This window comes from Bos grunniens, chromosome X (assembly GCF_055505025.1).
Source record: "Bos grunniens cultivar Pamir isolate PY7600 chromosome X, Bosgru_T2T1.0, whole genome shotgun sequence".
Taxonomy (NCBI): domain Eukaryota; kingdom Metazoa; phylum Chordata; class Mammalia; order Artiodactyla; family Bovidae; genus Bos; species Bos grunniens.
The window spans coordinates 18,062,600-18,089,910 of NC_141194.1; the positions used below are offsets into that span (position 1 = coordinate 18,062,600).

The 27,311-nt window shown below is 35.3% G+C and overlaps 1 protein-coding gene and 1 non-coding gene across 7 annotated transcripts in view; one reads left to right on the forward strand and one right to left on the reverse strand.

The window, feature by feature from the left end:
• The window catches only part of CNKSR2 (connector enhancer of kinase suppressor of Ras 2), a 286,090-nt gene that overhangs the window by 85,441 nt on the left and 173,338 nt on the right, over positions 1 to 27,311 (forward strand). For all 6 annotated transcript variants that reach the window (XM_086387243.1, XM_086387241.1, XM_086387240.1 and 3 more), the window contains exon 4: positions 3,727 to 3,814. In XM_086387243.1, coding sequence (XP_086243369.1) covers positions 3,727 to 3,814 — 88 coding nt within the window. The remainder of the gene's footprint in view (positions 1 to 3,726; positions 3,815 to 27,311) is intronic.
• On the reverse strand, positions 20,832 to 20,938 carry LOC147339881 (U6 spliceosomal RNA). Its single transcript, XR_015160020.1, has one exon. It is a non-coding gene; the product is annotated as a U6 spliceosomal RNA (small nuclear RNA).

Here is a 27,311-nt window from a genome sequence, read left to right on the forward strand (position 1 = left end):
AACATTCAGGAAGGTATACCACATCTGCATTATAAAACAAACTTCAATACATTCAAAATAATTTAAATCAGACTGTCTTCTTTAACCATAATGCAGTCAAATTAGAAATCAAACAACACACTTCTAGTAATCTATGGATAAAAGGAGGAAATCTCAAGGGAAATAAAAAGAAATACATTGAACAGAATGAAAATTATGATAAGTCACAATTTTTGTCAGTTCAGTTCAGTCACTCAGTTGTGTCCGACTCTCTGACCCCATGGACTGCAGTACACCGGGCCTCCCTGTCCATCACCAACTCCCAGAGTTTACTCAAACTCATGTCCATTGAGTCAGTGATGCCATCCAACCATCTAATCCTCTCTCATCCCCTTCTCCTGCCTTCAATCTTTCCCAGTATCAGGGTCTTTTCCAATGAGTCAACTCTTCGCATGAGGTGGCCCAAGTATTGGAGTTTCAGCTTTAGCATCATTCCTTCCAAAGAACACACAGGACTGATCTCCTTCAGAATGGACTGGTTGGATCTCCTTGCAGTCCAAGGGACTCTCAAGAGTCTTCTCCAACACCACAGTTCAAAAGCATCAATTCTTCGGTGCTCAGCTTTCTTTATAGTCTAACTCTCACATCCATATATGACTACTGGAAAAACCGTAGCCTTGACTAGATGGACCTTTGTTGGTAAAGTAGGTAAAGTAATGTCTGTGCTTTTTAATATGTTGTCTAGGTTGGTCATAACTTTTCTTCCAAGGAGCAAATGTCTTTTAATTTCATGGCTGCAATCACTATCTGCAGTGATTTTGGAGCCCCAAAAAATAAAGTCTGTCACTGTTTCCACTGTTTCCCCTTCTATTTGCCAGATGCCATGATCTTAGTTTTCTGAAGATTGAGTTTTAAGCCAACTTTTTCTCTCTTTCACTTTCATCAAGAGGCTCTTTAGTTCTTCCCTCACTTTCTGCCATAAAGGTGGTATCATCTGCATATCTAAGGTTATTCTTATTTCTCCCGGCAATCTTGATTCCAGCTTGTGCTTCATCCAGCCCAGCATTTCTCATGATATGCTCTGCATATAAGGTTAAATAAGAAGGGTCACAATATTAAAATTCAATTATAATATAATAATACAATTTTTATATATGACAATATAATAATGCAATTTTTGTGGGACACAGCTAAAGCAGTTCTGAAAGGGAAATTTGTAAAAACTGCTTATATGAGAAAAAAGATCTCAAATTGCTATCTAAGCTCTCTTCTCAAGAAAATAAATCAACAGGCATGGGCATAAGGTTTCAGTTAAGCAAGATGAAAAAGTTATAGATACCTGGTGTAGAACATTGTACCTATAGATAACAATACTGTCTTTAGCTGGTCCTTTTGTGATGCCAGTTGTCTTGCTGTTCACACTGTACTGTTCACTGAACTTAGCAGAGATAACGTATGCACTAAGAGACTGGAAGAAGACTCGAGGAGCCACAGGAATTGCAGATGTGTTTATTCTCTCCTGGCTGGCATGACAGCCATAACACAGCCTCTCTCCTGCCTGACACAGCAGCCATAGCAATAGCCATAGCATAACCATAATGTAGCCACAACGTAGTCATGAGATAACTTCATGTAACATACCCATGATGTCACTCCCGTGTACCCCCAGTGCTGTAGTAGCCAGGGCTTTCATGGTGAAGCTCATACAGGCGTACTGTACAAGGTAGCCTGTTGACCAAGTGAGTACCTTGTGACGTGTGTGTGCAGTACTGTAAGTGATCTCAGCTGTTACATAACTGTGTGAAGCCATTGTTTACAGAACATGGGGCGAGGGGATGAGAGAGACTGACTGGTGCCATCTTCTTAATTTCCCCACACTGTCTTTTACAGTTAAATTTTTAAGAGGTTAGATCTCATGTTAAGTATGCTTAAAAGAATTAAAATAGAAAATAAGCCCAAAGCAGCAGAAGGGAGCAAATAATAATGATCAAAGAACTAAATGAATGAAAATGGAAGCACAGTATGTTGAGAAGTCAATCAAAATTAAAAGGATAACAAGAAATACTACAAATAACTCTTTATAAATACGTTTGACAGCTTCGGTGATATGACTCAATTCCTTCAATATCACAAACTACTTAAACCAGTTGGAAAACTATCAGGGAAATTAAATAGCTCTTAAATATAGATAATAAATACATAGGGAAAATACATATAACTTTGGGAAAATACCAATTAAATCTGTGATATGCCCCTCTATAGCTATTAGAATGGCCAAAATAGGTAAGTGAAAAATATGATTTTTAAAACTATAACTAATAAAGACCCTCTCATATGGACACCTATGGAGATGGGAGGTGCTTGAGTTCTAGAGTTTTTCTGTAAGAGAGACATTCAGATTGTAACCAAGAAGCAGTTTTATATAAATTGCCTTAAGAGTTATCCGAAGCACTGAAGTTCTAGTTATCTGACTAGATTTTTAGCCCCATATCTTTTCTTTTTGTGTTCTTGTTATCTTTAAACTGGGCTTCCCATATAATCTCTGGTCCCATAAAAACGTAATTGGCATTCATAGACAAAGAGGATAAAGAATAATGGAAGTAAAAGTCACTCAGTTGTGTCCAACTCTTTGCGACCCCATGGACTATAAAGTCCATGGAATTCTCCAGGCCAGAATACTGAAGTGGGTAGCCTTTCCCTTCTCCAGAGGATCTTCCCAACCCAGGGATTGAACCCAGGTCTCCCGCATTGCAGGTGGATTCTTTACCAGCTGAGCCACAAGGGAAGGCCACTGTAAATTCATTTGGTGGCAAAACACTTGCTTGGGAAGACTGCTGCTGTCTGTAACATTCTTGAAAATAAAAACCTTGTACCAATATATATTATTTGTATGCCAAATTGTTTGATAAAGGATCTGAAGTGACATAAAGCCATTAGTTTAGTACAAGTGAAAAGCTACTTAAACTCACAGCAATTGGTATATCAGTGTTTAACTCTGGGCTGTGGAATCTGGGAGTCAGCCTTCCTCTGTTTGAATATTAGCTCCACCACTTACTAGTTTTCACTTAAGCTTGCTGTACCTCAATTGTCTCATATGTAAAATGGGAGTAAATAATAGTGTCTTGGAAAAGGGAATAGCAACCGACTCCAGTATTCTTGGGAAATCCCATGAACAGAGGAGTCCAGTGGGCTACAGTCCATGGGGTCCCAAAGAGACGAACATGACTTAGTGACTAAGCAAACAACAATAATAGTGCCTATAAGAGTTGTGAAATTTAGTACATGTAAAGCAGTTAGAAGAATAACTGGCACATAGTAAGTCCTCAGTAAGTGATAGCTGTCATGAGACTAAGCTCTAGATTGTGACTCTTTCTAGCTGATACTGGACTCAACAATGTTAGCTTCATTTGAAAAGAACCCAAAATGTCTTTGCTTAAGTATGCCATTTTTTATTTTATTTTAGATGTAGTAAAGAGACTTTGTGAGTACCAGAGAACTTTTAAGTATTAAGAACTAAAAAAAGAGAAAGTAGTATGATGGAAAGCAAGCATTGTTTCTTGTATTTAATTCTCTTCCAAGCATTTCTCTTAAATTTTTTTCCTTAAGTACGTTCTGAATATTTTTATCACTATGTAATCTTAAGAACAATTCATTTCACATTATTCAAAACCTTATTTTATGTTGTTGTCTTTGGGGACCTTTCAAAAGCTGTTCCGATTAATCACAGTTTTCCTTTTCCCTTTATAGATCACCATTTGCTGCTGTCACAGACTATTCAGTTACAAGGAATAATGTCATACAGCTCTGCTTGGAATTAACAACAATCGTGCAACAGGTATTAGCTGGCAAAATTTCCTTCTGTTAATTTATTAGTATCATATTCTTGTTTAATATAAATTTATTTATTTTAATTGGAGGCTAATTACTTTACAATATTGTACTGGTTTTGCCTATTTAGCAAGCATTTATAAAATACTGGTTTGGGATTTTTCTCATTCAAAGATAAATGGTTCATTAGCAATCAAATACATAATTCATTGGAAAACTGTGCATATAATAGCCCAATAAACAAGGGTTTTATTTATCAGTAGATGTAAATTAACCTGAACCTCTAGAGACAGTATTATATCAATAATAAGTAAGGCTGTTAGTCTTAAACTTTTAGTGGGGATGAATAAACTATATTGACTTTCACAAAATTAAATTGCCCCATTTGGATAGCAATCTGAGACTTTTGCTCTAAGATGCCATTAGTTCCTTATTAATACAACTAACTACAGTTTTATTTATATAGGTATACATAATAAATATATATAATAGCCTTTAATTATACTTACCATTTAAGTGATCTATTTACATGACCCAGTTTTTTTACTTTGAATATTATTTAAACCAGGGACTGCCAAATCAAATGTGTCCAGGAGTGCAGCAACTAAAATGTCCTGTCATAAGATATGAAGAAATGGTAGAGGAAGGAATTGACTAGTACATATACTGCAAAAATTTGTTTAAATCTAGCAAAACATATCTGAGAGGTGTAAGGCCAGCAAGCACCACTCTGTAGAAGCCAGATGTCAACATAGTGCTGGTGCTACTTTCTCATTATTTGTTAACCTATCCAGTGATGCAGAAATAGGAAAAGCAGAGGATAAAATGTGATGATACAGAAAATTATTGAGGAAATTAATGATTTAACTTATCCTTCTACTCCCTGTCTTTATTACCAAGGATAATTAAGAATTTACTATATTGCCTATATTTTCTCAAATAAGAAATTTTATCAGTACAAATTTTAATGTTTCAAGTGTATTTTCTGTTGTACTATGTAGATTTTATTAGCACCATTTCTCTGAAACTGCAGGTGTATAGAAAGGAGAGTTAAGTTTGTGACTTTTAATTGTGGAATATAAGAGACATTCATCATTCTGTCATAGCAGTAAGAAAGTCAGTAACTCAGTGCTGTTAGTCACAGACATTGATGAAGATGATAAATATTTGAAATACTCTTGTCTCAGTACATGTCTTCGTATTTGATATCAGTAAATTTTATTTCTGAATGTCAAAGATTTCTGGATAATAGGGAGGAGAGGCATTTGAGGGTGAGGGTCAGCAAATGTTTTCTGTGAAAGGCCAAATAGTATTTAAGGTTTTGGAGGCTTTATGATATAGGCTATATGGTGTTTGATCCAACTGCTCAATTCTGCTGTTACTCTGCAAAAGCAGCCACAGACAGTGTGTATGTGAAATGAATGGGCATAGCTGTGTGCCAGTAAAACTTGTGTTATGAAAACATGCAACAGGTTGAATTCAACCCTGGGCCACAGTTTGCTGACGTGTTCTAATGCTAATCCAGTGTGTCCAGTGTGGTTCATGGACTAGTGGCATTATTATCACAAAGAAACTTGTTAGAAATTCAGATTCTTGGCACACACTGCCAAATTTACTGTGGGGAATGCCCAGGAATCTGAATGTTTACTAGTTTTTCAGGTGATTCTGGTTCTCATACACTGTTCTAGGGCATAGGAATGAAAAAGCAGTAATATAGTCTATGGGTAATTTTTCCTGTAGTTCTGTATTATCAGTGACATTGCTTCAAAAAAATGTTTTCTAAAGCGACTTTTAAAAGCCATTAAACTTGACCAGAGACTTGAGATGTGGATAGCAGACTATTAGTTTCTTCTCTTTTACTATGAAAAAAATTTTCTCTGCTTTAAGGGTACCTGTTGTACAGTATTTGTATGATAATCGTTTATAGTATATTGGATATGTGTTCAGGAGTAATCTATATGCAAATAATCCTTGTTTTGCATTTTATGTATATAATTATATACATATATAATTTGCAAATGGTTATTGTCTGCTACATGACAAGATCTGTGATAATCATATTTATGTATTTCTTAATGTTTTCATTTATGCATGAGACCCAAGACAATTCAAATACTGTGGAATTAAATGGGAGAATTAAGTTTATTTTTTTTAACTTTTATACATGAGAAACTCATGCTTATTGTCAGTTCTTTGAGAATGCAGTCCATCTGATGTCACCTTCTAAAATAATGTAATTTCCATGCATAATTATGACAGAAAGTGGGTGTTTTTAATTTCTTATATCTCTTTTAAACATCTGAATCTAGATAGCCAGTTTAAGGTTAACTTTTGAGTAACTGGCCCATTGTTGCCTTGTAAACAAAGACTGCAGTTCTTCTAAATGGCAACTTTGAAAAGTTTTCTTGAAAAATATTGAAGGAGAATCAGGTGTAATCATTTTCACTGAATTCATTCATACCTAATTTTTTCCTATATAAAAATAATCTTATGTTATTAGATTTAAACAAACTCATCTTTTAAAAAGTTACATTTCTTTTAACATTACCTATAAAGTAAAAAATGGACAATTTTCTATGTGTATAATTCACAGGTTCTAGAACATAATTTTGTCACGATAACCTTCAGACGTTACATTCGGAACGGCTGAAATGATTTTCAGTGACTTTAAATTTCCTGTAGAGGCATGTGCAGGGGTGAAAATGCAGTTTGTGTAGAATATGACTAACCCACCCATTCCGCTATTTTAAGAACCTACCATCTAAGTAACAAGTGATGCAGTTTTCATTTCCAGAATGTATGAACACCTGCTATAGACATCTACTTCATAGAAAACATATGCCATTCTGATATTGCCCTCAGAGGCTTGTTCATGCTCACAATAGGACCTTTTAACAGCTACACTGTTTGGCTCAACGTTCTCTTTAGGAAGCTTACTTCAAGGCATAATGGGTTTGAGTTTTGGTAATTTACAGATCAGGAAACATTAGGTAGAATAGAGAGAGATGTTTTTACAGCTTGAACTTTAAGTACATTTTGTCTTGAACAAATGCAGAATTACTGAAATTATCCCCAAATAATTGAAATACTCCAAGTATACTGAGGACATAGAAGGACTTGCTGTACCCTCCACCCACTGTACATTCTGTTTTGAAGAGGATGCCTTGCCCTTCTTAGGACGTTTTGCCCTGATATAACCCATTTATTTATTTATTTTTTAAAGTTCAGTAGCTCATAACATTTGTCATTGTTCATTCTATCTCACCCTCATTTCCTGATCACATGTCCTGTCCCACATGTCACTTTTAAGATTTCCAAACAGAAAGTTCTCTGTACATGAATGTTCTTGGTTCTTGCCTTGCCTACCCCATCCCAGTATGTACCTGACTTGATGTCATAATTCATCTACTTTAATTCTTTTCTGTTGTACCTTAAAGGAAATATTAGATGTAAATTTTTCTTAATAAAGCACATCTTCATGACATTCTGGTTTAATCTACTTACAAGTATAGAATGGATCACGTTCAGACTAGTTATCCTAAAGCCCTGCTCTGATTCTGTCGCTTTCAGCAATTTTCCCCTAATCTCCAAACTGATTACAAATTCCTCTCTTTGGAATTCAAAGGACTCCTAGTATGGTTCTAACATAATTTTGATTTTATTCTCTAATTCTCCTTTGTATCTTAATTGTACTCTAGTTCATGTGGATGAGTTATTGTTGGTAAAATAGATCTTGTAGTTTCATCTTTTTATGTTTTGAGGCTGCCTCAGAACATTCCCCGTATATCTTTTTATCTCTGCCTGCCAAAATCATGTCCCATCCTTTAAGGCTTCTAGGGAATGCCACCTCAGTTGTGAAATTTTTTACCATTCTCATAATTGTTTATATTCCCCCTACTTTGACCATTTATATTTAATATAATTACTAATGTGATTGGGAATAAATTAAATATATCACCCTGCTGTTTGTCTTCTTTGTCTCCAGTCTGGTCTTTGTTCTTTTTTCTGCATTGATTATCTTATATGATTCCATTTTGTCCTTTTTATTAACTTCTCAGATCTAATTCTTTGTTGTGTGGGCAAAGATAGAAAGCTCTTATTTTACATGCATTTTCTATCTTGTCAGTTATAGTCTGCTGTGAATCATACTTATCTTTCTTCCATTAGATTGTTATCTCCTTGAAGACAGGAACAATGTGTGCTTGTTACTTACTTGTTAAAATAAATTGACCTGAGCCCCAGTTATCTTATATGGTTTAGCATATGCTCATTTATGCTCTTCCAGAAAAGTCCAGAATTAAATGCTTGAATTGTTACTCATTTTTATTTCACCTCCTGTGTAAAAGCCACAGTTCTATCTCTGCTACTCATATTAAGAACCCCAGAGATATCCAGAGATACCCATCACTTTGCATCTCAGTTTATTCATTAATTAAAATTACTGATCCTCATAACAATTTTCCAATGCTAGAATGAAAGTGAACAAAACTTCAGAAACACCATATGCTTTTATATAATGCTAGCAAAACATATTTTTAGAGGAAACTTAATTATAGTCATGACATGAATGTATATAAATCATCTCTTAAATAATCCACTGTTTTTTACTCTTATGTGATGACTTATCTTTGATACAAGGTCTTTCTGGGCTCTCTTGTCTGTTGACTCCTATCTTTGCAATAGGAGTGAGGATGATAATTAAAATAATGAAATAAAACAGTTAACTGTTTGCTTATTGATGATGAAAATATGGGTAATTTTAATTTATTTAGACTACTTTTTTGTGTTTTTCAAATTTTCTAAAACAAATTTGAGTTAGAAAAATATGAAAAGAATGCTATGTACATTGAAGAAATACTGCTTAAGTTTGATGGAAGAGCACAGCATAGATGAATACTTATTATATTTTGAAATAAATTATGTAGTTTACAAACAGTCAGTGTCCATCTAATGGTTTCATTCAGCCATTAAATACACAGTAATCATTGCATTCACTTGGACTTGTATGCAGTATCTAAAGACTGAATTAAACTTAAGCTGCCAGTAAAAGAGGCCAATTTGAATAAGCAAAGTGTAGATTAAAAAAAAATATCTAGGGCATGCATTTATTACTAGGCTTTCAAGAAACCTCATCTGAACAGTTATGATGATAGTTATGCTTTGAAATATGCTGTACTTCAAATTATTTTTCACTCAACTTTAATTATTTTTATTCCCTTTGCAGCAAGATGAGATGATCAATATCTAAAAATAAACTGTCACAAATAGATTTTTTTCCCTTCTTAACACAAAGGGGTGTTACTGTGAAGTAAGTGGAAAGTGCCTTTTGATATTAGCTACTTATATTTTAAGTAATGCAAACAATAGAGGAGAAAGATACTTTTCTTTTAACAAGTTCTGTTTGGAAGAATTTATTTAGTATTTCTGTATCTGTTTTTCTTATTTCCAGTTGTGATGGGTTTAGACTGTTAAAGTCTTTAAAAGAGATTCTTCCCCCAGCACCTCTTTCCCACATAAGATTGATTATAATAACACATTTGAGAAAAAAGGGAAACTGGTTTTAAAATCTTAAATGGAAAGAATTCTTACAAAGAACTGAAGCTGCAGTATTTAGAGCACTGTCAGCACCTGAAACAGAAAAGTGAGACAGGTACCCACGCACTTCTCAGCATTGAAATACTTGCCATGATGCCTACTCTAATGGGTATCAGCTTAACCTAAAATTATTCTAAAATTTTTTCCAGTTCAAACACACAAAAAATGATTAATTAGATTGTCATATAGTTAAGAAATGGTCATAAAAGTATCAGTTTGCAAGGTTCTACTTTGGTGGAATTTAGAATACTTGGGGCAAGGGACAGAAGGTGGGAATGATGAGTCCTGGGAGACTTGAGGCTTAGCCCCATTGTTTCATGCATATACATATGCATACGTATTTTGAAAATGGTCTTTTTCATTTACTATTGTGCCATAATTTTTTAAAAATTTTATGCACAGTTATTAGGTTTTCTGTTCTTTAAAAATGTTTATAAGATAATAATACTTGTTAGTTTAAAAAATACAGAAAACCTTAAAGAATAGTTACTGTCATGTTAATTTAAGTACCAGAAGCAACTGTGCCACTGCTATGGTCTTTCCTATAATAAGTGTCTTTAATTAAGTTGTTATTCTGACTTTCTGCCTGTTCATTTGTTTGATATTTTCCCTCATATTTACCTATCTAATGCATTTTCTTTTTTTTCTAAATCTTCATTCAAGAAAATGGAAAAATCATCTTCAGAAGTCAATATTAGTAATATTTCTTTTTGATGGACATCTTCCTCTAAATTATGTGTGTGTACTCTCTAATCAATTTTGTTACCTTTACATTGTTTTAAATACAAATCAGTAAAAGTAAACTATTTATGAGTTGTTCTTAAGTATACATTTTTAAATAAAGATGTCTGTGAACATATTGAGTATATAATCCTTTCTGAAAAGAATGCCTGCTTGAATTTAATCTAACCTGTTTTATCTTAATCCAGTTGCTATTTACTCAAGGTAAATTCCCAGGAGAAAATAAGAGCTTTTTAAGGACTTAATTGAATTGGTATTTATGGTTTAAATTGTTAGGGCATGTATTTATAAATACTAAAAAAACTTAAAAGATTATAGAATTTTGTAAAAATAGGCTTAGAAGTGATTTTTAATGTTTTATTAAGGACTTATACAAAAAAATTTGGCCTGTAAGTTTATTGACAATAGCTATCATATTTTAACTTCATTATACTTTATCCATATGAGTATTACCTCCTTTACCTTCCTAGTTGACCTTTTATGTTATTTACTCTTTTATTTTATGGCAAAATAGTATAGTGGGCTTTGACATAAAGTAGATGTGAATTCATCATGGCTCTGCTTTTTACAAACAGTATGAACTTTAGCAAATTACTTCATATCATAATTTTGTCTTCATCTATAAGGTACATCACTTTATTGGATTATTATAGGTGAATTTCTGTGAATATTGGAAATTGATCTAGTTCATGATCTGTCATTTTAGTGGGAGCTTAATAAATGGCAGTTTTAGTTATCTTGTATAGCAAAAGATCTTTGGAAACCCTTAAGTCAGTTTCTCGTTTCATACAAAATTTAAAGGACTGTTTCTCTGCTTACTTTTGGTATTGAGTAGCAATGAAGAAAGACCTAGTTCTGAAATGAGTGACTTTTTTTTAAAAAGGATTTTGGTTTAATTTCAGATATTTTTTAGCATTTAAGGCAATTGATAACTATGCTTCATATTCTGAATGATATTTTGAAATGTCCATGTTCAAATGGAATACAGAAATTAATTTTGATTACTTGTGAATTTGCCCTCCCTATCCACATATTCAAGTAACCTAGAGTTGAAAATGGAAAATTCAAAACAGGTAAAGGTAAAAGGCTAGTGTATAATAGTAAGTTACACAGAGTTTGTGTTCTAAAAGGGATATTAAGATTCAAGTAGTAGTGAGATACATGTATACTGGGGTAGGCAGGCTACATATTTTATGGTTCATGTAGTAAGTATTAAACCATATGAAAGCTCAGCCAAGATAGTCTATCATTCATCTCAAACATGACTTTCAGTATTATTTTTGCTGTATTCTCAGGGCTAGTGGTTAAGCCTTCCTGAAACAGACATTCTAGGTGACCTGAAAAATGGACTTGGGCTCTTGGGATTTGAAACTGGGACATTTCAGACCAAAAACCAGGACAAACTTTATATGTAATTTTTAAACAATATGAATTGCATTACTTAGCATACCTGTTGAAGGCAATATGAAAGATGATTCTTTTTTATTTTATATTTAAGCAATATATTTTAGTTCAATACTCACTCCTTTAAGTTTTCTTCAGTTGTTTTAGCTGACAATGAGAAGCAAAACCATTATCTTTTTAAACTTTTCTTTATGATCCTAATATATAATGAATCAGATAGTAGATATACAACTATTAAGCATAGTACCCAGGTAGCTCAAGGAATGTTTTTTTCTGAAGACAAGTATGAAACCAAAAATTTATAGAATTTACAAAGCTGAGATTATGTTGTGTGTATGTGCCTATATCCCTTTAAGGCCTGGAATATAGCATTATAATCAGAATAGATATAAATACACAGAGAAAAAAAGAAATCCTCATTCTTGATGTTTAAAAAATGATTATTGATAGCTGCAAATTTTCTGAAGGCTCAGAACAAAACTAAATAAGTGATGAAATTATTACATGCTAATAAGACTTTAGGAAAGCACTATTTAGAATATTGGACATAATAATTTTTTATTCTTCCAGCTTTATGACACTTTTTTATGGGAAAAAAAACTTTAAAACTTATATAAAATGAAATAGCTTGTTTTTATAGGTTCATTCTTTTACAAACTTAGACTGTGTTGCATATTATCTGAGCGTCTTACCAAGACATTTTTAAAGATGTAGATATTCAATAGTATCATCATTAATAATAACAGAAGAACTGGATGCGTGGTGCCATTTAGTATACTAATCAAATTCTTTTAGGTAATAAATAACAGAATACTATTTTTCAGACATCTGTTTTCTCACTATTATATTTTAAAAATTATGTTATATATACACACACAAAATAATTCATGTCATATATACGTTGTGAGGCATAAAAATAAATACTCTTAAATTGGCCATTTAATAGCTATAACATTACCAATATTGTCTTAGTTATAATTGTGCTCTTTCTTCTCATTACCCTGCCTCTTCTAAAGGTGTTTATTATTTCATTTTTTTTCCTTTAAAGTAATTTCATACATTTTCTAAACATTTCATTTAGTTAAGCTTGACTTTGAGCTTTGTACACATAGTATCACTTTGCATATTACTTTTTTATTTGATAGTGTATTCTGAACTAATTCATGTTTTGTTTAGTCACTGTAGTTCTTTCACTTTCAATACATAGATTACTTAATTATATGTATATACTTCAGTGTTTATTCATTCTCCTGACCATGAATATTTGAAATATATACTTACATTTAACTATGTATGTAGGAGGATAATTGCTGGATTATACAGTATACACATGCTCATCTTTAGAAATGTACCACATCCTTTTCTCAAAGTTTTATTGCTTATTTATGTAATATACTTTCATTGCCTTCCTATTTTCTGAATTACTACATTTTGTCATACTGTCTTATTATACAGTTCACTTTCCAAGAGGCTTTTAAAATATTCTCCCAAAGAAGATAGAACATTTAGCATTATTGCTCTATTATATATAAGGAAATAGAAAGATGGATTACACGATTCTTAACCCTTTTAGGTGGTCAGGTTTTCAGAAGAGAATCCTTGATGTGCTTCCATTTGTAATCTACTGTGGTGATTCCTTTTAAAGAATCAAGCCAAATGTAATACTAATCCATTTAAGAAAAGATTTGCTGTAGGAGACTTGGTAAAGGCAACTTTTCTGCTTTTTGCACCTGAGTGTCTCCAGTGCCAGGCAAATAAATGTTGAAAAAAGGAAAGGATTCATTTTCTCTTTAAAATTTCACCTAAAAAGGGGTTACAGGATTTTAAATGTAATCAATGTAACTAGTTCTGAGGCTGATGAAAACCTGAGAGAGAACTAAACAAAATACTGATTTCTTTTTTCAAAGTTGATAAAATCCAGGTATATCATGATTATTACAGATATAGTCCTTAATATTTTAAGGCTGTGGTGAACAGTATGGAGATTACTTAAAAATCTAAGAATAATACTACCATATGACCCCACAGCCCTACCACTGGGCATATACCCTGAGAAAACCATAATTCAAAAAGGTACACGTACCCCAGTGTTCATAGCAGCACTATTTACAATGACCAGGACATGGAAGCAACCTATATGTCCATTGACAGATATATATATATATATATATATATATATATATATACACACACACACACACACACTGGAATATTACTCAGCCATATAAAGGAATGGATTTGAGTCAGTTGTAGTGAGGTGCATGAACCTGTTAAACAGAGTGAAGTAAGTCAGAAAGAGAAAAGCAAATATAGTATATTAATGCATATATGTGGAATCTAGAGAAATGGTACTGATGAACCTATTTATATGGCAGGAATAGAGATGCAGACATAGAGAACAGGCTTGTGGACACAATGGGGGAAGGAAAGGGTGGGACTAATTGAGAAAGTAGCATTGAAACATATATATTACCATGTGTAAAATAGATAGCTAGTAGGAAGTTGCTATATAACACAGGGAGCTTAGCTGGTGTTCTGTGACAACCTACGGAGTGGGATGGGAGTGGGGGTGGGAGGAAGGTTTAAGAGGGAGGTATGCTTATGGCTGGCCTGCGGAGGTATGCATATGTATGTTTATGGCTGATTCACATCATTGTATGGCAGAAACCAACATAACATTGTAAAGCAATTATCCAATTAAAAATAAATTAAAGAATAGTTTGAGGCTGCTTCTGTTTCTTCTCCTTTTAATGCTTGTAACTCCGGGGAGATGAGTTGGGTGGGGGCAGGAGGGGGACAGTGTTAATGGTACTTGTCTCCTTGTGAAACTGGTAATAAGCTGGTGAATTAAGAATTATAGTGGTTCTTCCCATTTAAAGTATCTGCATGAATGCTTTCCTGTCCCGTCTTCCTACCTGCTTTTTAAAATTGAAATGTATTCTACCCTTGGCTCTTCAGTTCACCTTTATAACCCCTCCCTCAAGCCACGTCATCTGGATAAATCCTATATCTTATGACATTTAAAAATTATTAGCAAGAAAAAAGGGCTGTATAAAGTATAATAGGCAGGCAATGGTATTATTTCTATTTTGAGGTTGGCAAAATGCTTTTAGAACTTATCAGATTTATCCCCCACAATAATCAGGTGAAATAGGTAGACTAAATGTCATTATCTCAATTTTGTAAATGGATAAATGGAATTTTAGAGAGGGACAGTGACATGGTCAGTTAGTGACATGACCAGGACTCAGATCCAGCTGCTTTGACATGGTTTGTAATACTTCCTGCTCATTGTTTCTCAAGTTTGGCTTCACCTTGGAATGGAGTAAAGAGCTTTTTATTTAAAAACATAGATATTGGGTCCCATCCAAGACCTATTAAATTAGACTCTCTTGGTAGGGTTGTAATCAGTTTTTTAAAATGATGCCTCAGTTGATTCTAACATAGAGCCAAAGTTGATAACCACTGTGATGTAGTCACACTGCTTTAATGAGATGAACGTGAGGTAGTAAGAAAATGTATGTGATCAAGAACAGTGCTTCCCAATGGTTGGTCCAAGGACTATGATTTACCCAGGGAAGCTTGTTAAAAATGTAGATTTCTTGGACTTCACTACAGTATGAATGGTTGAGAGCAATGGATCAGGAGGTCCAACTATTTATAGGTTATATCAGCCCAGAGCCCACACTTTTATAAAACAGGCTGAAGTTTCGAATATACAACTGTTGCTATCAGTTCATAGTCTATTTGGGTCATAAATGTATTTCCAAAAGGGTTAGACTTGTTCTTCGAAACACCAAATATATATGTTATTAACAAAAATGGTCCTTGTGTATTCATAATAGCAAGAGAACCCATTCTAGAAACTAATGTGGTATCAACAGACAGAGGTAGAACTAGACTTACTAAAACAAGAAGGAATAGTAATATTTTAGCATTTTTATAAACCATATTATGCCTTATTTGGATTATATAGTTGAATCATTACACAAAATCTGTGACATAGATTTCATACCTACCTTAGATGAAAGCAAGAAATCAAAGAAAATATAGAACTGCTTTTTAAAGCCACTGGTTTTCTGAGATATTTTGCCCAACTGCTGATGTAGTTTTTAATAACCATGGCCTCTTGGGTTGGCTCAGAATAACCACTGATGTGAGATAGGTAATTCATAAGATATTAGACTCTGACACAAGTAAAATAACGGATTGAAATTGTAATCAACAGGGGCAGGTTGAAGAACTGGTCAGAATTAAGTAATTAGGACAAGTGAGCATAAATCAAACTGAGTAAAAATGAGGTAAAAATTCTCTAAAGTACAAGATGGGAAAAGACTAGATTTGCATGAAGGTAGTAGAATGTAATCTGAGGTTAATTGTGAATTACATTCTGTGAGGAGTGACATGGCACCTCATATTTCCTGAAATGAAGAAGTACAACCTGTAAAATTGATGAAATAGTTATTGTATTAAACTCTGTGCTGGTTAGATCTTCATTTGAGTGAGTGTTCTGTTTTTTCCCCTTTTTATTTGATGGAGGATTTTATCAGTCAAGATAAAGTTGATTATGCTGTGGTAACAACCTGAAAATGTTAGTGGCTTTTAATAATGCTCATGTCCAGTGCTCATGTTCCATGTCCATCCTGGGTTGCTTTAGCTCTTCTCCACATCCTCTTCATTTCACAGCTCAGACTAGCTTCTTCTTGAATACTGCTTGCACAGGGAAAAGAGAGCCTGGTGAACTATGAACTGGTACTTAAAGTTTCTGCATGGAAATAAGACATAGCACTTCAACTCACATTTTGTTGAACAAAGTAAATCATAGGTCCATGGCCAACATTGGTGGCTCCAGGAAATTTACTTTTCCCTTAAGAAAAGAAAGTATATATTTAGAAATCATAACACAAATCTGCTACAATATTGAACCTATAAACAATTTCATTATAGCATTTACTAGAATTTTAAGGACAACAATGTTTATTTGAATATAAGGAAAGGGGCAATAAAATTAGGTGCTAAAATTTCAAATATCAAGAAAACAGCTTGGTAAAGGTTGAATTTGAAGAATTTCTTCTTTTCCCTCAATGCTGTATTTATATGCGTGTGTGTGTTTCTTGGTATTTGAAGTATAGTCTACTGGAATATAGGGTGGGAAGTTTGGTGGGAAGGGGAGACTTTGGTGAGAGGGGGAGACTTTGAAATTTTTCAAAGCATAAAATTCTACCTGATAATCTCTCAGTGTTATGACTAGGAAATGCCAAATGGATACTGATTCCATGTAATATCTATTTTGAGGGTGTACAATGTTCAGCCTAGATATAAGCTAGTATTATTACTTTAACAATTTAGTATTTGTTATGATTTGAATATCATCATCATTGATCTAAAAATATTTGTTGAATGCTCGGGTAGATGTTACTTTTTCAAATGTTGGACATAGTTACTAAAAGAAACGGTTCCATTTTGTCTATGAAAGTGCAATCTAAGCAGATGAATAGGGCAAAGATGCATGAGCTTAAGGAATTTTTTAAACTAATACTTGGAATATGTTTTCATATATCTTATATCTTCCATTTATTTTCTGGCAGTCAGATGTATGGTCTTGAATTAAAGAATTAATGTTTAATTGATATCTTTATTTCCAATGGGGTGTGGTATTAATCTTTGCTTGAACTCTTCAGTTGGATTTATCACAAGGGAAAAATTCTCTCCCAATTTTAGACACTATAGATTTTCTTTCCATTCTCCAGGCAAGAATACCAGAGTGGGTTACCATGCCCTCCTCCAGGGGGTTTTCCCAACCCAGAGATTAAACCCAGGTCTTGCATGGCATCTGGTCCCATCACTTCATGAGAAATAGATGGGGAAACAGTGGAAACAGTGTCAGACTTTATTTTTTGGAGCTCCAAAATCACTGCAGATGGTGATTGCAACCATGAAATTAAAAGACGCTTACTCCTTGGAAAGAAAGTTATGACCAACCTAGATAGCATATTAAAAAGCAGAGATTACTTTGCCAACAAAGGTCTGTCTTAGTCAAGGCTGTGGTTTTTCCAGTGGTCATGTATGGATGTGAGAGTTGGACTGTGAAGAAAGGTGAGCAGCAAAGAATTGATGCTTTTGAACTGTGGTGTTGGAGAAGACTCTTGAGAGTCCCTTGGACTGCAAGGAGATCCAACCAGTCTATGCTAAAGGAGATCAGTCCTGGGTGTTCATTAGAAGGACTGATGCTGAGGCTGAAACTCCTAATACTTTGGCTACCTCATGTGAAGAGTTGACTCATTGGAAAAGACTGTGATGCCGAGAGGGATTGGGGGCAGGGGGAGAAGGGGACAACAAAGGATGAGATGGCTGGATGGCATCACCAACTCGATGCACATGAATTTGGGTAAACTCCGGGAGTTGGTAATGGACTGGGAGGCCTGGCATGCTGTAATTCATGGGTTGCGAAGAGTCGGACACCACTGAGCGACTGAACTGAACTTGCTCATTGCAGACAGATTCTTTACCGTCTGAGCCACCAGGAAAGCCCAAGAAGACTGGAGTGGGTAGCTTATCCCTTCTCCAGCAGATCTTCCCTACCCAGGAATTGAACCAGGGTCTACCTGCACTACAAGCAGATTCTTTACCAGCTGAGCTACCACAAAGCCCTTGTGATATATTAGATGGTCATTATAGTAAGTAACTTGAACATGTGGAAGCTAGAGAGACTTATTATTACAAAGAAATTTTAGCTTCATTGAATAAATATAAAATTCTTGATATCTTTTACATAATGCTAATCTTTGTGCTGAGAAAGCCCCAATTATTTTTGTTGAAAATATCTGCTGAGATCATGCAAATTGAAGTCTAATACCAAATTCGTATTTAAAATGATTTTAAAACTGTGAAACTCAGTCTTTTTGTACAAAATAGGAGTGTGAGGAAACTAAATATACTGTGCTAGTTTGTTTAGCAGTTAGTTTTGTTTTTAACATATGGCTTTAAAGTTTCGTTTTTATAACTAACCTATAAACCCAATGTTAAATACTTACTATGGAATATGAAAATAGAGACTCAATGGAATAAAATAATCATAAGTGATGAATTCACATTTATAGCATATACAGGGCCTCTGGAGATATTACAGAGATAGTGCAGTTGAATATAGGGTTCCTTTTTTGAAAATATTGACAGTCTAATGGGAAAGACCAACAATTAGATCACTGATAGAAACATAAAATGCATACAGTTAGAGTTATCTGGCCATTCAAGACCATTTTGGATTTGTTGGATTTACCTCAGTGCTTTTTGGATTTGTTGGAGAGCCACTTAGATGCTGGAAAAAAAACTCACTTCTGCTTCTACCTCCAAGTCTGTATAGCTAAAAAAATTAGTTTCCACATTCATCCAACTGCTGGAGCATTAGTATTTCGTTGTCAAGTAAAAGATGAGTGATTAGAGTCAAGTGTGCTTTCGTTTTAGATGAGCTCCTGTGGGAGAGCTGGAACAGAACTTTGGAGAGGAATATGATCCAGGGTGCAAAAGAATGTAATTATGTTCACCGACAGAAAGACTAAGATGGTCTCTAAGGTCATGCCCACCCACATTCTCCTCCTATTCTTGGTTTATTGCATTTTTTGTTATAATTCATAACCGTATTTAACCTAATGAAAACCTTAGCCAATTTTTTAAGTGGGTCATTTTAAAATTTCTGTTTTTTTTTTTAATTTTTTTAATTTTTTTCTTTTTGTTTTTATTTTTTAACTTTACAATATTGTATTGGTTTTGCCATATATCAAAATGAATCTGCCACAGGTATACATGTGTTCCCCATCCTGAACCCTTCTCCCTCCTCCCTCCCCATACCATCCCTCTGGGTCATCCCAATGCACCAGCCCCAAGCATCCAGTATCGTGCATCGAACCTGGACTGGCGACTCGTTTCATATATGATATTATACATGTTTCAATGCCATGAACATTCTTCTCATTTCTGAAATAACATCAGGAAAACTAACAAGTTTGTGATCATTGAGTCAGTCACAATGGTGAAGGGACTGCCAAGGAAGTAATTGTTGGGCTATTATACTTCTGCCTTATTTGCCAAGGACATTTATCTGAAATGAAAATTAAACTATGGCATGTTGATAACATATTCAGGAAGGATGTTAATGCCTGTCCATTCACCGTGGACATTCTTCTTTTCACTTGAAGTACTCAGTCAGTTTCAGTCTCTGATGAACCTTAATTTAGTTTGAACTTTTATTTTTCATCCATTGCAAATCATTTATCATTGGCACTGCTTTCTCAGTGCCCACAAAACTATGTGATGGGTTCTTGGAATTCATTTTTCATGCTCTTCTGTATTTTATCTTACAGAGAGAACTGGTGTTATTGTACTGTGTGGCTACTGTAGATGTCATAGTAGACTGGACTCTGCCCTTTGCTGAAGGGGAAAAAAAATGAAGGATCTGGTTAATGACTGGGAAATACCTTCATGGTTTCTTCCTAGATATTGCTTTTTCTGTTTTTTGTTTCTTGGTAAATGGCTTTTCCAGGCTTCCCTGGTGGCTCAGCAGTAAAGAGTTCACCTGCTTCACCTGCCGATGCAGGAGATGCAGGTTTGATCCTTGGGTCAGAAAGATCCCCTTTAGAAGGAAATGACAACGCACTCCAATGTTCTTGTCTGGGAAATCCCATGGATAGAGGAGCCTGACTGGCCACAGTCCATGGGATCGCAAAGAGTCTGGCACATCTTAGCAACTAAACAACAAATGGCTATTCCAGCTGTTGGATGGACTAAGTATATTTCTCTAGACTTGTGCTGTTGTCTAATATGGTAACCACTAGCTGCATGTGGCAGGTGTTTTTTTTGGCCACATTGTATGGCTTGCAGGATCTTAGTTCCACTACCAGGGACTGAACCCAGGCCAAAGCAGTGAAAGCATGGAAACCTAACCACTGGACAACCTGGGTATTCCCTGAATGTGGCAATTGAAATGTAAATTAGTTAAAATTAAAGAAAATTACAAATTCAGTTCCTCATTTGCACTTAAGGCATTTAAAGTGCTTAATAGCCACACATGTCTAATGACTTGAATTAGACAGCACAGATATGTTTTACTGTAACTCTGTTATCACTATAACTTTTATTAGATGTCTCTGTAACACTTTCTCCAGTTACTCCTGACCACATAACTAACTTCCTCCATCTCTTTTTTTAAATTAATTTATTTTTTATTGAAGGATAATTGCTTTACAGAATTTTGTTGTTTTCTGTCAAAATTCAACATGAATTACCCAAAAAATACGGAACGCTTCAAATATTTGCATGTCATCTTTGCTCAGGGGCCATGCTAATCTTCTCTGTATTGTTCCAATTTTAGTATATGTGCTGCCGAAGCAAGCATCATCTGACTCCTAAACATTCTCTGACCTTGTCCATAGCTGTCTTCTCACTACACATATTCTTTGTTGATGAATTCATTGTTGTTTCATTTTTCTTGTACCTTTAATTCTCTCTTTAATGTAAATATTTCCCAGCTTGGATTCTATTCTTGATCCAATTCAGCTTTTTTCTTAGCTACTTGCTGAGCAGCTTTGTATAGGACTGGCCAAAAAGTTTGTTTGGGTTTCTGTAAGTTGTTTTTCTATAAGATGTTACATAACATCTTACAGAAAAACCCAAATGAACTTTTGGCCAGCCCAATATATGGCCTTTCAGCCACTTCTAATTTTACATGCCCAAAGTAGAATTATTTTATTTTCTCTAAATTCTCTCCTCCTATCATCTCTACAGTGTTAATCATCCAACTGCTTAGAGTTGAACCCCAGGGTAATGTTTAACTTTCCCCTCCCCATTATTCTCTGTATCTATCAATTAATTACCGAGTTAGCTCATTGCTGGCTACGTGTATCTCATCTACCTTTTTTCATCTCCCCTTCCACCATCATCACCTCAGTTCAAGCCCTGATTACATATCATATTTTCTATTGAAAAAGTATTCCAGCTGACCTCCTTGCCTCCAGTTTTGCTCCCTTCCAAATCCATGACTACTTCTTCATCGTTTTCATGAAACATTTGATCACAGTCTTCCCATACTCAAACATTTGTGAGCACTTCCTTTAGCAGAGTAAATTGCATATTTCATCTTCCCCAGAGATGAAATGTCTACTGGTATATTTTGGAAGATAACACAACTTTGAAGAGATTCTTCCCTCTGAGACATGGCACCAAAGTTATTCTTGTAACTAAAGGAAAGGAACAAGAGAAAAAGAACTATGAGAAAAGAGAGATGTCTGTTTGAGTTGTTAAGCTAGACCAAAGAATTTGAACTATAGTCTCATCCCACCACCCCCGTATTTTGTTAAAATACACACACACTCATGCTTACCATTCACTTTGCTGTTTAATACCAACCATGGCACTAAGCGTAAGCTATCCTGATTTCAGCCTCTTCCAAAAGAAAGTCACAATAAATTGTCAAGTGACTGAATTAAGTCTTTGCTACCCCAATGGAAAGTGAAAGTCGCTCATTGTGTCTGACTCTTTGTGACCCCATGGACTGTATAGTCCATGAAATTCTCCAGGCCAGAATACTGGTATGGGTAGCCTTTCCCTTCACTAGGGAATCTTCCCAACCCAGGGATCGAACCCAGGTCTCCCACATTGCGGGCAGTTTTTTTTACCAGTTGAGCCACCAGGGTAGCCCAAGAATACTGGAGTGGGTAGCCTGTCCCTTCTTCAGCAGATCTTCCTGACCCAGAAATCAAACCAGGGTCTCCTGCATTGCAGGCAGATTCTTTACCAACTGAGGTACCAGGGAAGAGGGAGCTTCAAAATAGATTGCTTTACAAAAATAAAGCTTTTATTCCCTTTAAAACAACAAAATTCCCCCAGCCTATCATTGGTAACTGTCTACAATATGACTCTTTATTTTTTAGACTTTCTTTCTCATTGCACTCACCTCATGTATCTTAGGCTCTAGCCAAATTGATTTCCTTATCCTGATTGTGTGCCTTTGTTCAGTGTGTTCATATAATTTGGCATGATCTTTCCCCCTGAACCCCCAATTTCCAGACTTAAAAGCTATTTAAGCTCAGTTAAAATACCATCTCCTTCAGAAGATCATTCCAGAGTTAAGAAGTCAGAACTTATCTCCTTTTTTATAGGATCACCTATTAGCATTTATCTTGTTTACCTTGTATTATTATTTGAATAGTTTCACCTACTTCTTTACTAAATAATGAAATAATGATGGCCAAGGATCAAGTTTAATTTATCTTTGATCACCCAATAGTGCCTTACAGTGAATTGCATTTAGAAGATGCCAAAAAAAAAAAAAAAATTCTGGTGAATGGTATTGTGACTTGGGGCGCTTCCCTCATGGCTCAGTAGTAAAGAATCCGACTCCCAATGCAGGAGGCATGGGTCAGGAAGATCCCCTGGAGGAAGAAACGTACTCTTGCCTGGGAAATCCCATGGAGAGAGGAACCTGGCAGGCTACAGACCATGGAGTAGCAAGAGTCAGACACGACTTAGCGACTAAGCAACAACATTGTGACTTGAGTGAATGAATGAATGAGTAAGAGTATAATACTAACTCATTACATGAATTAATCAGTGAAGCAACATAGTGTAGAAATTTTGATATCTTGATAATAGAATATGTGAGGTATTTGTATGTAAGTACCCTTATCAAAGGTTTGCATGGCTGGCTTATTTAAATATTAGTTGAAAGTAAAGCAATTAATGACCTATGTACTGTTCTTGTGACTATCTATAATACACAGTTGATGAGATGTATTATCTGTACTGAATATTCTAATCCCCAGATGACAAAGTATTTAGCATTTATGGTAAAATACAGGATAGAAATTTTTTATGTATTCTGCTCAGTTTAGCAATTGGATCATGGTTTCACTAAAAGATTAACTGATTATGATTCTCTAGGGTGATCTTACTCTCCTAAGGAAAAAGTGATCAAAACTGAAGAAACACTCCTCATTTTATAAATATTGTCTTATTAAGAATTTGATACATTTAAATGTGCATCACATCATTTGAAAAAGTGTTATACATAAAAAGGATAAAGAAATTCAAGTGTTATTTTACATGTACAGTAAAAGACAGCATGAGCTACTAAAGAGAATTCCTGGGAGTGTATAGTGGCACAGCTCTAAATCCAATTTTAAAAATCTAAATTTAATCCTAACCTAAAAATAACTAGAACGTCAGAGGTGTACCTTTCCATAGTGTGCATAAGTTCAGAAAATGGAGATTTCTTCATATCCAGTGCAATTTTATTTTTAAAACTTGGGGTATAATCTTTTAGGAAAGGATTTGGCCTTAAGTGTTAATAAAACTCCCACTTCAGAAGCAAATATTTTAAAATCACATTTGATGGAAATAAAATGACTTACGGATGAGATGAATCCCCCCGAAGTACCTGCTGTATGTATGCTATGTGTGTGTGCTCAGTTGTGTCCTACTCTTTGCGACCCCATGGACTGTAGCCCACCAGGCTCCTCTGTCCATGGGATTCTCCAGGCAAGAATACTGGAGTGGGTTTCCATTTCCTCCTCCAGGGGATCTTCCCCACCCAGGTATTGATTCCATGTCTTTTGCGTCTCCTACATCGGCAGGCCAGTTCTTTACCATAGCACCACTTGGGATGCCTCATAGCACAACACAGTGGTTTTGTTGAATTTTATTAAGAACTATATTAATATTTTAATTTTTAATTAATTGACCTTTTATATGTTGATTTGTGTGATTTTGTGGCATTTATAGTCCTAAAGTTATTAAAATATAAAACTTCTTGAAGACTGTAGAATTTTACATATTGTAACTTATTTAGGTGAATGCCTATCTTCTTAAACTGTACTTCTCTAAGCCATGTTTTATTCATCTTTATATCCTTAAAACAGATGATTAATATTTGCTGAATCAAGAGCTATACAGATAAATAGCTGTATACATCTATCAAATATTATCCAATTAGTTTAATATATTCAATAGTATTAAACTTACTAAATATATTTGGCTATATTTAGTATATTTAAATTTTAGCTTCAAATATATTAATATATTTAATATTTAGTAATATTTACTATTTCTGTCCATTATAGTTATCCTCTTAGATACTCAAATTGCTCCATCTCTACCCAGGGAGAATTCTCTTCATATTGACTTCTGAATCCTACTGACACAATCCTTGTAATCTTTAATAGCTTCTTTCTATTTTGTGTCACAATATAATTCATGCTCCTCTTGACAATTCCTATCCCAGTTTGGTATTAGCCATTTTCCAAGAAAGCCTGTGAAATGGTGTTTGAATACCACCAATTGTGGAGGGTTCATTTACTACTAAATTGGTCATTGTTTCTATGCTTTTTCAGTGGACAGAGCTAAGAGAAACATATATACATACATAATACATCAAGAGACTCTAAGGTTTTTACTGTTCTTCTTATGTATGTGTCTGCTTTCTCCCATGCTAAAATTACTTACCAGTGTCACCAAGAGTGATAAAATGTTCAGTTCAGTCACTCAGTTGTGTCTGACTCCTTGCGACCCCGTGAACTACAGCACACCAGGCCTCCCTGTCCATCACCAACTCCGGGAGCCTACCCAAACTCATGTCCATTGAGTCAGTGATGCCATCCAACCATCTCATCCACTGTTGTCCCCTTCTCCTCCTGCCCTCAATCTTTCCCAGCATAAGGGTCTTTACAAATGAGTTAGCTCTTTGCATCAGGGGGCTAAAGAATTGGAGTTTCAGCTTCAACATCAGTCCTTCCAATGAATACCCAGGACTGATCTCCTTTAGGATGGACTGGTTGAATCTCCTTGGAGTCCAAGGGACTCTCAAGAGTCTTCTCCAACACCACAGTTCATAAACATCAATTCTTCGACACTCAGCTTTCTTTATAGTCCAACTCTCACATCCATATGTGACTACTGGAAAAACCATAGTCTTGACTGGACTGCCCTTTGTTGGCAAAGTAATGTCTCTGATTTTAATATGTTGTCTAGGTTAGTCATAGCTTTTCTTCCAAGGAGTAAGCGTCTTTTAATTTCATGGCTGCAGCCACCATGTGCAGTGATTTTGGAGCCCCCCAAAATAAAGTCAGCCATTGTTTCCACTGTTTACCCATCTATTTGGCATGAAGTGCAATTCATGGGGTCGCAAAGAGTCGGACACGACTGAGCGATTGAACTGAACTGAACTGAACTGATGGGACCAGATGCCATGATCTTAGTTTTCTGTTTGTTGAGCTTTAAGCCAACTTTTTCACTCTCCTCTTTCACTTTCATCAAGAGGCTCTTTAGTTCTTCTTCACTTTCTGCCATAAGGGTGGTGTTATCTGCGTATCTGAGGTTATTGATGTTTCTCCTGGCAATCTTAACTCCAGCTTGTGCTTCTTTCAGCTCAGCGTTTCTCATGATGTACTCTGCATATAAGTTGAATAAGCAGGGTGACAATATACAGCCTTGATGTACTCCTTTTCCTATTTGGAACCAGTCTGTTTTTCCATGTCCAGTTCTAACTGTTGCTTCCTGACTTGCATACAGGTTTCTCAAAAGCCAGGTCAGGTGATCTGGTATTCCCATGTCTTTCAGAATTTTCCACAGTTTGTTGTGATCCACACAGTCAAAGGCTTTGGCATAGTCAACAAAGCAGAAATAGGTGTTTTTCTGGAACTCTCTTGCTTTTTCAGTGATCCAGCGGATGTTGGCAATTTGATCTCTGGTTCCTCTGCCTTTTCTAAAACCAGCTTGAATATCTGGAATTTCACAGTTCATGAATTTTGAGCATTACTTTACTGGCATGTGAGATGAGTGCAATTGTGCAGTAGTTTGAGCATTCTTTGTCATTTCCTTTGGGATTGGAATGAAAACTAACCTTTTCCAGTCCTGTGGCCACTGCTGAGTTTTCCAAATTTGCTGACATACTGAATGCAGCACTTTCACAGCATCATCTTTCAGGATTTGAAATAGCTCAACTGGAATTCCATCACCTCCACTAGCTTTGTTCATAGTGATGCTTCCTAAGGCCCACTTGACTACTGTCATGTAATTGTTCACTTGCTTCATCCTGTAAGGATTCACACATAGCAGTTTCAATAAAACAGTAACAAACTAACAACACTACTACCAACAATGTGGTTACTGAAAATAGTATAAGTGAAAATAGTAAAAATCGTTCAGTCGTGTCTGACTCTTTGTGACCCCATGTTACTTACTGACCACATATTACTGTCCAAGCCTGAAAATAGTATAAGATTTTCTTTAACAATTCTTTTTTTATATCATACTAGGGATGTACAATGGAGAAGGCAATGGCACCCCACTCCAGTACTCTTGCCTGGAAAATCCCATGGATGGAAGAGCCTGGTAGGCTTCAGTCCATGGGGTTGCTAAGAGTTGGACACGACTGAGCAACTTCACTTTCACTTTTCACTTTTATGCATTGGAGAAGGAAATGGCAGCCCCCTCCAGTATTCTTGCCTGGAGAATCCCAGGGATGGGGGAGCCTGGTGGGCTGCCGTCTGTGGGGTTGCACAGAGTCGGACAGGACTGAAGCGACTTAGCAGCAGCAGCAGCAGCAGGGATGTACAAATAAACTATATTATAAAGAACCTTGAAATAGTTATTCTCCGTGTGATTATTCTCTCACAACAGAATATACATTTAGATCATATTTACTTTTTTCCTTGATAAGCATCCTTTTGAATTGTGAACATTTAATCCATATCATTTGATTCTAGGAAGGTAGG